General features: G+C 27.6%; 1 protein-coding gene across 2 annotated transcripts in view; it reads right to left on the bottom strand.

Moving 5' to 3' along the window:
• Positions 1–7,674: 7,674 nt before the first annotated feature.
• The window catches only part of LOC105119605 (uncharacterized), a 2,111-nt gene continuing 353 nt past the window's right edge, over positions 7,675–9,432 (bottom strand). The window contains exon 2 of one of the 2 annotated variants that reach the window (XM_011017760.1): positions 7,675–9,421. In XM_011017760.1, coding sequence (XP_011016062.1) covers positions 7,698–9,401 — 1,704 coding nt within the window. In that variant the 5' untranslated portion in view covers positions 9,402–9,421 and the 3' untranslated portion in view covers positions 7,675–7,697. Of the gene's footprint in view, positions 9,430–9,432 lie in introns of both variants that reach the window. The other variant, XM_011017759.1, reaches the window with a different exon arrangement.

The following is a 9,432-nucleotide window of genomic DNA, read 5'->3' as shown; positions in this document are numbered from 1 at the left end:
TTTCTTTTGTCCGATTAAACTCTCTGTCTAGAGGTTTGGGTATGGTGGAATTGACCTCAACTGAGCTGTTGTTTTATGCTTGGGTTTTTTTCTCTCCTGTTCTTGGAAGTACATTTCTTTTGTTCTTCTCCTGATGGATGGCGATTCCCCCTCAATTATACTAGGTGCCACGCGGTATCCTCATGCTAGCTAATCTATTTTCAATTTAATAAAAAAAAATATTCGTGCGATATGATGACCAGGATTAAACCGGAATAATTTCATTGATATGTAACGTCATTTTATTGGAATGATCCTCGTAAAAACAAATAACATTATAAAGCTTAGGTTTGATAAGTTAATATAAAAAATAAAATTTAAAAAAATAAAAATATTAAGAAAAAAAATTTAAGTTAATATAGATTAATCAAATTAACTTATTGTTAAAAATATAAAATTAAAATAACCTTATAAAAATAAAAATGAAACAAATCATAAAGGTTAAGGATTAATAACTCGATACTGAGTAATAAAATTAAAAATATATATTTTTTGTAAAAACAAATCAAACTTAAATCAGACTAATATTCAAAACTATTGATCTGATCATAAGACAACGATTAACTTGTATAAGATAAACATATAAAAATAATAAAGTAAAATTTCTAATAATAAAAAACAAACAAATAAATAAATAGTAATTAAAATAATAAGGACTACATCTAGTATAAAAACTAAATGAAATAAAATAATCAAAGGTTAAATTGAGAAAAAATAAAAAAAATCTAAAAAAATATTTTAAGAGCTAGATTAATAAAGAAAAATAAAAACAATCAAAATAACTGAGACTAAATGGGATAAAAGAAAACTAAATTGGATACTAAGAAACAAAATTAAAAAAAAAAACTTCAAAATGCATAAAAATAAACATAAATAACAATTAAAATAACAAGAGTCGAGATTAAAATAAATATAAACTAAATGACATAATTGAATTTTAAAAATTCAATATGAATCCTTATGAAAAGGGAGATGATGTTTACTCGCATAATGATTAGCTATTTTTTGATATCAGACATTACTGAATGCAATGCTTGAAAGGCGCAGATAATATCTATTTGTACACGCCTTTCATTTTATCTTTTCAATAATATTTTTTTCAAGTAAATTAAGAATAAAAGAAAACCATGATAAAATGCACCAAACAATATGTTTAGTTTTTTCTCTTTCAAGGGTAGTTTAATCTTTTACTTATTTTGAAAAGAAAGAAAAAGACCATAAAGCCCCTATTAACCATACAATTACTTTTATTTTAATGGTAAATTAGTAATTTTGTTGAGCAACAAAAATGTAAAGAGACTGTTTTCCTGTTCAATTTGAAAATACTAGTTAAATTTTGTTAAAAAAACTATTTTACCCTTTATTCTACTCTCACTTGGCTTGTATTGTGGAAGGTAAAAACATCAATTCAGCGTAGCAATACATTATAAATTGAGTTTTGCTCCATGAATTTTAACTAATGTCCTTTTATTTTTTTTATAATTAAAAAGGTATTTATCTAATATCTAGTAGATAAATAGTCCACATTATCTCTCAAGCTTTTAAATATAACAAAAATATTAAAATGATGCTGGCATTTTAAAAGAAGTAAGAAAATATAAAATTTGAGTAATTAATTCAATTCAGTTTAATAAATTTAATTAATTTAATAATATAATTAAAAAAATAACATTGACGATAAATCAAGATAAAAAAATGTGACAATGATTCAATGCAAAAGAAAAAAGCTTGCAAATATTATAAAAATATATCGTCTTCATATTCTTTTTAAATCTCCATAATCTTTCTTGTAAATAAAATAAAAATTAAATAAGAATGAAATAATTGTATAACAAATAAAATAAAATAAAAATTAAATCTTAATTTTTAAAAAATAAAATATTGAATGATAAAAATAAAAACAACTCTAGTATATCCGAACCAATAAACTAAATTTGTGATATAGTTGTGAGATTAAGATAACTTTATAAAAAATAAATTGAATGTAATAACTTAAAAAAAAATGTTAAGGTGATGCCAATATTTTTAAATAAGTAATAAAATATGAGATTTGGGAAATTATTTTGTTTGGGTTTGGTAAAATTAATTAATTTAATAATATAATTAAAAAAATATTGACAGCAAATCAAAAGAAAAGAAACGGAGAATGATTTAATGCCAAAGAAAAAGGTGGAGATATATTCATTCAATTTTCTTAACATATCTTTATAATTTTATTTTTAAACAAGATAAAAATTAAATGGGAATGAAATGATCATATAAAAAGTAAAATTTTTAAAAAATTGAATTTCAATTTTTAACGAATAAAATGTTGAAGAATGAAATTTTAAAAAAATAATATAAATTTATTTGAGCTAGTAAGCTAAATATATAATTTAGTCATGAAACCAAGATAAATTTATAAAAAATAAATTGAATAAAATTATAAAATTTATTTTTTAAATGAATGAAAATTTAAAATTTAAAAATAAAAAAATAAAAAATAATATAAAAAACTTGAATCAATTCTGATAAATTCATTCCACATATAAAATTTGAATAACTCAAGATATAAAATTAGAATAAGAACATTAAAAGAAAAAAATTACAAATATAAACCCATAATAAGCATGATATTAAAAAATCAAACTAAAAATAATTAAAAATCAAAACTTCAAAAACCATTGATTTCAACCGGTCTAATCTTCTAATCATTGTTAGTTTTTCCATGATGAATGTTTATTAATTTACATTAAGATATCTTTTAAAATAATAGATCTAGATAATGATTAAAAGATATAAAAATAAGTAGAGAGTAATTAAACCCATGGGAATAAGTTGAAAACTGTACATAAAATAAGAAATCAAATTGAGCTAGTTCTTCTAGAACCCACTAGCAGTCGCGCTTTATTCTCCCCCATTTTCCTTCCTCTCGCATGCCATCATTTTCAAACACTGTCTGAAATATTGAAAACATTTCTAAATTATAATCCAATTCTCAATTAAAACTCCAAAAAATTGTTATCCCAGTTGGATCACCAAATTGCGAGCCTCTTGATAGATTCAAATACTCGAGATGCCACATCTTAGAAGGATATATATATATATGTATATATATAGTCCTTTCCCCTCCGACAGTGGGGTTTCTCGTATAAACAAAACACTTAATTTATTAAAAAAATAAAAAAATTCTTTCTTTTTTATTACATAAAACTCTGATAGCGCGTGGCTTGCCCAGAAAGGAGGGGGAGTTCCTCTCTCCATGAAGATGGATATGGCGGATTTGGCTGCGGAAACAAGAGAGTGAAGCACAGGCGAGGCGAGGATGCCCATACCACCACCAAGGGGCTCTCTCTCTCTCTCTCTCTCTCTCTCTCATTGGTAATGTAAGAGGTCAGAATGACACTTCCCATCCCATCCTAGGTTCGTGTACAGTGAACCGGAGTTGAACGGCCAAAAAAGCGCAGTACGAGGTCTTGTTTTGGAAATCGGATGATCCGGGGTCGGTCTTTTTTTTCTTTATTTCTTTAAAATAGTGATCATTATTAAATATATTTTTATTTAATTGAAAATATATTAAAATAATTAATTTTTTAGTTTTTTAAAAATAATTTTTGATATAAATATTTTTTTAAAAATTATTTCTTTAAACTCCGGATGAAACCCACCCCTTGACACCCCTTTGGGATCCTCCCAAAATCAACCATAAACAAAACTTATAAACTATTTTAATCTCAAAACAAAATTTTTTAATTAATTATGATATTGGGTGGTGATTTACGAAGCGGAAAGACCCACCGAAGTTGAACAGGAAAAAAAGCGCAGTACGAGGTATTGTTTTGGAAATTCGAGGATTTGGGTTTTTTTCTTTCTTTATCTGTAGTTAGTTACTTGGTGCCTTTGTAAAAACACCGCACCCCTTGGTTACATTAAAACGTACCCTTTGTTTACCGAAGCCTAACCAGGTGAGCATTGTATTCATCTCAACTATTTACTTTTAAATTACCGTTTAGAAAAATCAATGAAATCATATTTTTTAAAAATTTATTTTTTATATTCTTAAATCGTATGATACTAAAAATAATTTTTAAAAATAAAAAATACTTTAAAAAATAATTATTACTCTATTTTTGTACACCTTGCAATATTTTTTAAGTAACCATCCATCGTCTTAAGTTTGGTTTTGAGAATTGAAAATAAAAAAATAATATTTTTTGTTAAAATTTGAAATAGAAGAAAAAGTGAAAGTACCAATTCTTAGCAAAAAAAAAAAACTCTATTAAATAATCTACTGCAAGGTAAAAACTGCTCTCCTTTATTTTTACACAAGGTTTAATAATATAATTATTTTTTTTAAATGTGTCGAATACTCTTTTTTACAAGGTCATGCCAAAGGTATTCTCAAACAAAAACAAAAGAGAGTAAAAATGGTGGTATAAGAAAGTGGTATTTATTGTCTTTTCAAAATTTCCATCATCTTTAATTAGTCACATCAAAGCTCCGGGAAGGGACCCGAAGCACTACATGTGCTGCTGGTTAGGTTTGCAATACAAAATGAAATTGGCTATAATCAAAATCCAAATGATTTCCATTTGTTGCATACTGATGATGTTAAAAATCATAATCTGCCAGGTATTCCAATTATTAAATCTCCGTATTCCAATTATTAAATCCCCATTGTGCCGGATTGTGTTTAGAGGTGTAGTATGAATATCTCTTTAAAATGTTTTTTTTTATTTAGAAATATATTAAAATAATATATTTTTATTTTTTAAAAATTATTTTTAATTTTAATATATTAGAACAATAAAAATATTAATTTGAAAAATAAAATTCAAGATTTTCTAGAAACATAATTCCACCAAATCCCATGAATCTCTTGAACAAAAAGCAAACATTCTAACCACTTATCTCTTTACAAAATTTACCAAATATTTTTTTTTTCTATTCAAACAATCAAAAACCAAACTCATTATAGTGTTTAAATATTCCTCAATTTTTTTGCATGCAAAATTTATTATGATCTTTATTATCACGATTATCTCAATACTTTTTTAAGAAGTAATGTACCAATCAAACTATAAACAACATATTTTAATCAATACAAGTAATTACAACTTATCATGCATTCCAAGGTTTGGCCTAGCGGTGGAAGGGGTTTGTCTCCTTTCATTGCACCTGGGTTCGAGCCCTAGCGTGCACACCTATCACCCTCGCGATGCCTTACATGCCTACTGGGTTTATAGGGTATTCAGTGGGCTGTGGGGATTAGTCGTGGTGCGCGCAAGCTGACCCGGACACCCCACATAAATCAAAAAAAAAAAATTAGTGGCGGAGCCACAATGAGGATTAAGGGGGAAATTGCCCCCTTAATTTTTTTAAAATATATTTTATATTTTATATTAAAATTTTAATATAATAATTTAATAAGTTTTTTTTAATTATTGTTTCTACATTTTTCTCTTCTATAATTTAAACTATTAATTGATTAAGTAAATAACCTTGTATGCTTTATACTTGATGTTTTAGGTGAGTTTCATTTTTTTTTTCATTTATTTCATTGTTTGATTTTAGTTTTGTTCTTTAATAATATGATAATCTATGGGTCTGTTAAATTAATATGTTTATGTATAATATTATACGTATATGAATATGAATTAAAATGAGTTTTGATGAAATAATATATATTTTGTTATGAATTTTATATGAAAAATAATGATGATTAACATACTAGTGATTACAAATAAAGTACTAAACAACTAAAAAAATTAGAGATACAATAAAAAATATATTTTTATTTATATTTAACCTACTCGTGTAAAATAACAAATTAACAAAGAATTGTTGCCAATAATTTCACTAGTCCCTAAAAGATTTAGAAATAAATAAATAAAAGATTCATTGTATATATTGAAAAAGAATATTTTTAATAAAATTAATAATGAAGTCTTTGTTAAGTAATTTTAAAATATGAAAACTTGAAAAAATAATTATAATATAAGTTTTTTATTTTAAAAATATTATTAAATTAATTTTATTGATATGAGTTAGTATATGAATTTCAAATTGATTTCTCTATATAAAACACATGTCTATAAAATATATAATATTAAGTATTTATAATTTGCCCCCTTATTTAAAATTTTTTGGCTCTGTTATTGATAAAAATAATAATTATAATTGATTAAGCTGTCATGAAACTTATGAATTATATTAGGATATGCAGATGAATGAAATATTTACAAAAATGTATCTTGTGATTACAAATTAAAAATATTTTATTTAATACATGAGTATCATATGTTAGGTTATTATTATGAATCCTGTGCAAACTTTTTTATCTAGGTATATGTAGCACAATTAACATGCCAAATAGATTTAAAAAATTATAATTAATCTATTTTTTTATAATTAATTTATGTTAAATATTGGATTTTATATATTGATATATTATTTGATATTAATATTAGATTAACTTTATTCTACAATAAAGTTGAGAGGTTGCATTTGTACTTTGTAATATTGATGAAATAAACAAAAATCATAAAATTATACCTCTGTAACCTGGTGGTTCACTGCTTGCTTTACTAGACTCGAAACTTTTAAAAAGAAATTAATCATCACTTATGTTATGACAAAGAACAAAACCATTTAAACAGGTGTAAGAGTTGGACTGGTCTTTTTATTGATGAACTTGGATTATTTAATAGATGATATAAATATTATTTAAGTTGGACTAGTCATTTTATTGATAAACTTGGATTATTTAATAGATGATATAAATGTAAATAAATAGATGAAATATATTTATATATTTATATATTTTAATTAGTTGAATGTTGTATTATTAAAATATTTTTTATTTATTTTGCATGAATATATGTTTTTTCATTTGCCTTTTTATATTGCCGTGTGTGTTGTTTCCTTTCCATATGTCCGAGTTTCATTAAAATCTACGAGATCATTTTTAGACTTTTTGTTTTTTTTCTAATCCAATACTTTGCTAATACGAATCATAAATCATAGGGAAGATCAGTTCATTCAACAAGTTTCTATGCAAAAAGTTTGTGCCTTTTGATTTGTTGTTGCTGCGACAAGACTGATTCCTTTGTTTGTTCCAGCATTTTTGGGTCTATCTTAGCAACATTTTTAAAAATCTGGGTGGCATCCTTCCAATGCATTTTGTTTTCTGAATTGTAAATATTTTAAATACAGAATTCTTTTCTATTAGGCTCACATGAATTTTTCAAAGATGAATCACATTCAACATTCCGAACGACAAAGCTGTTTATGTTGCATTAGTTCGTTGTAGACTAAACAGTGCCCTAAATAGATGACATCTTCACTAGAACTACAAGTAAGAAAATAAAAAGACGTTCTTTTCTATCCAAGCACCAAGCACCAAGCACCAAGCAGCTAGGATCAAGTTCCGCGGTGAAGCGCGGGCAACGAATTTAGTACAATGCTAGAGAATAGGGATGCATGAAAATTCAACAATCCTCGCCTAAAATCACTTGAGACATTCTGTTCTTACGGAAATAGTGAAAGAAGTGAAGACTAACAAGAAAAAACTCACCGAGGAAAGTATAAATGAACTTTTTATAGGCTTTTACGGAAGAAGTGAAAACTAACAAGAAAAACTCACCAAGAAAAGTATCAATGAACTTTTTATAGGCTTTTTATTCAGCATAAATTTCTTTCTTCAAATTCTGCCAAATTTCAGGGCCTCTAGGATGACTATTTACATGCTCATTAATGAACCTTTTATCTGAGAGAGAAATTAAACTTCTCAAGGAAAGCATGGGCACAGATTTTCCTTGATCTTTGAGCCAATTATACATTGCTACCCTAAGCTCCACTCTTTGCGTTGTGAAATTAAGATAGGATGGGAAAGTGACCAAATATGATACAGGATAACCCACCTTATTTACAAGAAAATCAATCTTCATTTCAAGAACATCTTTCGATTGGCTAAGAATTTGAGGAGATGCTTTTATCATTTCACAAGCATCTTTTCTGCTCAAACCAGCTTCCACAATACAATCAAACCTCTCTTGGAACTTTTCTCCACTGCCTCGGAAAACCTTGAGTGCTTTTCCTATTTTATTTGAGCTATCTACAATTCCCAAGTCTAGCAAGAACTTGGTCTTCAGCTTCCGTGATTTAAGTCTCAAGTTTGGCAATCGTTTAACTTTTGTTCCCATCACCCATTTCTTCAAAACTTGTGGGCTCTCTTGGATCACTTCACACATTCTCTTATCTGCAGCATGCAAGGCTAAACGCAATGTGTTGGGTTTCTTCAATCTACATGAACCAAGCATTAGTGGGTGAGAACGGAAAATATTCCGAATCTCATGTGCCTCCATCTGGATCTCATTCAAGAACAGAAAGCAATGCCTTAAATTTGAAAAGAATTCCTCAAATTCCATTTGTGGAAACTGCAAAAACATAGAACATATCTGATTCATCGTGGAACCAAATTTGAGGAGGAAACCGATTAGCAAATATATCCTATCCACTGAATCCTCGAAGAAAATTGCAGGATGCTGGCTTATGAGTCCACCTAGCTGCTCCTCATTGTAACCTGCATGCCTAAATAAGTTGAGCAGTGCAAGCAACTTCCTCCAGTCATAAGAACTCTTCTCAGACAAATGCTCCTCAATCCTACTGATATCAACTCCCTCTTTTCTCAATATCTCTAATACCTTGATAAAGTCTGCATTCACCTCTCCAATCAAAAGATAAGGGCTACAAACAACCAACTTCATCAGAAAAGATTGAACAAGCCCCAATTCCTCATAAGCTTTTAGTTTCAGCACCAGGACCCCATAATCATACCTGAAAACTTCCGCGGCTTCCTTATAAATCTTTCCTATCTTACTTCTTGCAATCCCATAATTACACAAAACATGATAATTCTCTAAAAGTAAATCATCGTCACATAAAAACATCAGATCACGTGGAAGAAGAGGATTATAATCATGAGGTTTTAGACCCAAACTCTCAAAGAAAGGCTCAAATTCATTAATAGGGTGAAAGCACAAGTAACGGGTAATGGACTGCCCGATATCTGCATCAATATCAACCTTTGCTAATAACTTTTCAAGAAAATGAGGTGAATTTTTACTCATATTATCTGCATCCGTAAACTGTATGTTTCTAGTGACGTACAGATACTCTAATAACGCTGTTTGGGCTGCTATCCTAGAAACTGGGTTTATGCTTTGTCCATTTTCAGCTTGAACTATCCTCTTGGTCCTATAGAACATAGGGCTTTCAGCAATGTTGAATAATGACATCATTGAGGACAGCGGGGTTTTGTTGCTACCAACAAAATTGGAAGAAACCCAATTGAAAATCTTCAATTTTCCAAAATGGGTCATGGTTATTTTGATGAGAAATGAAGAGCGGGGA

The sequence above is a fragment of the Populus euphratica genome, unplaced genomic scaffold (genome assembly GCF_000495115.2).
Source record: "Populus euphratica unplaced genomic scaffold, PopEup_1.0 scaffold3199.1, whole genome shotgun sequence".
In the NCBI taxonomy this organism is placed as follows: Eukaryota; Viridiplantae; Streptophyta; class Magnoliopsida; order Malpighiales; family Salicaceae; genus Populus; species Populus euphratica.
Note: the sequence above shows the minus strand (reverse complement) of the source record. Positions and strands in the feature narration are given on the sequence as shown.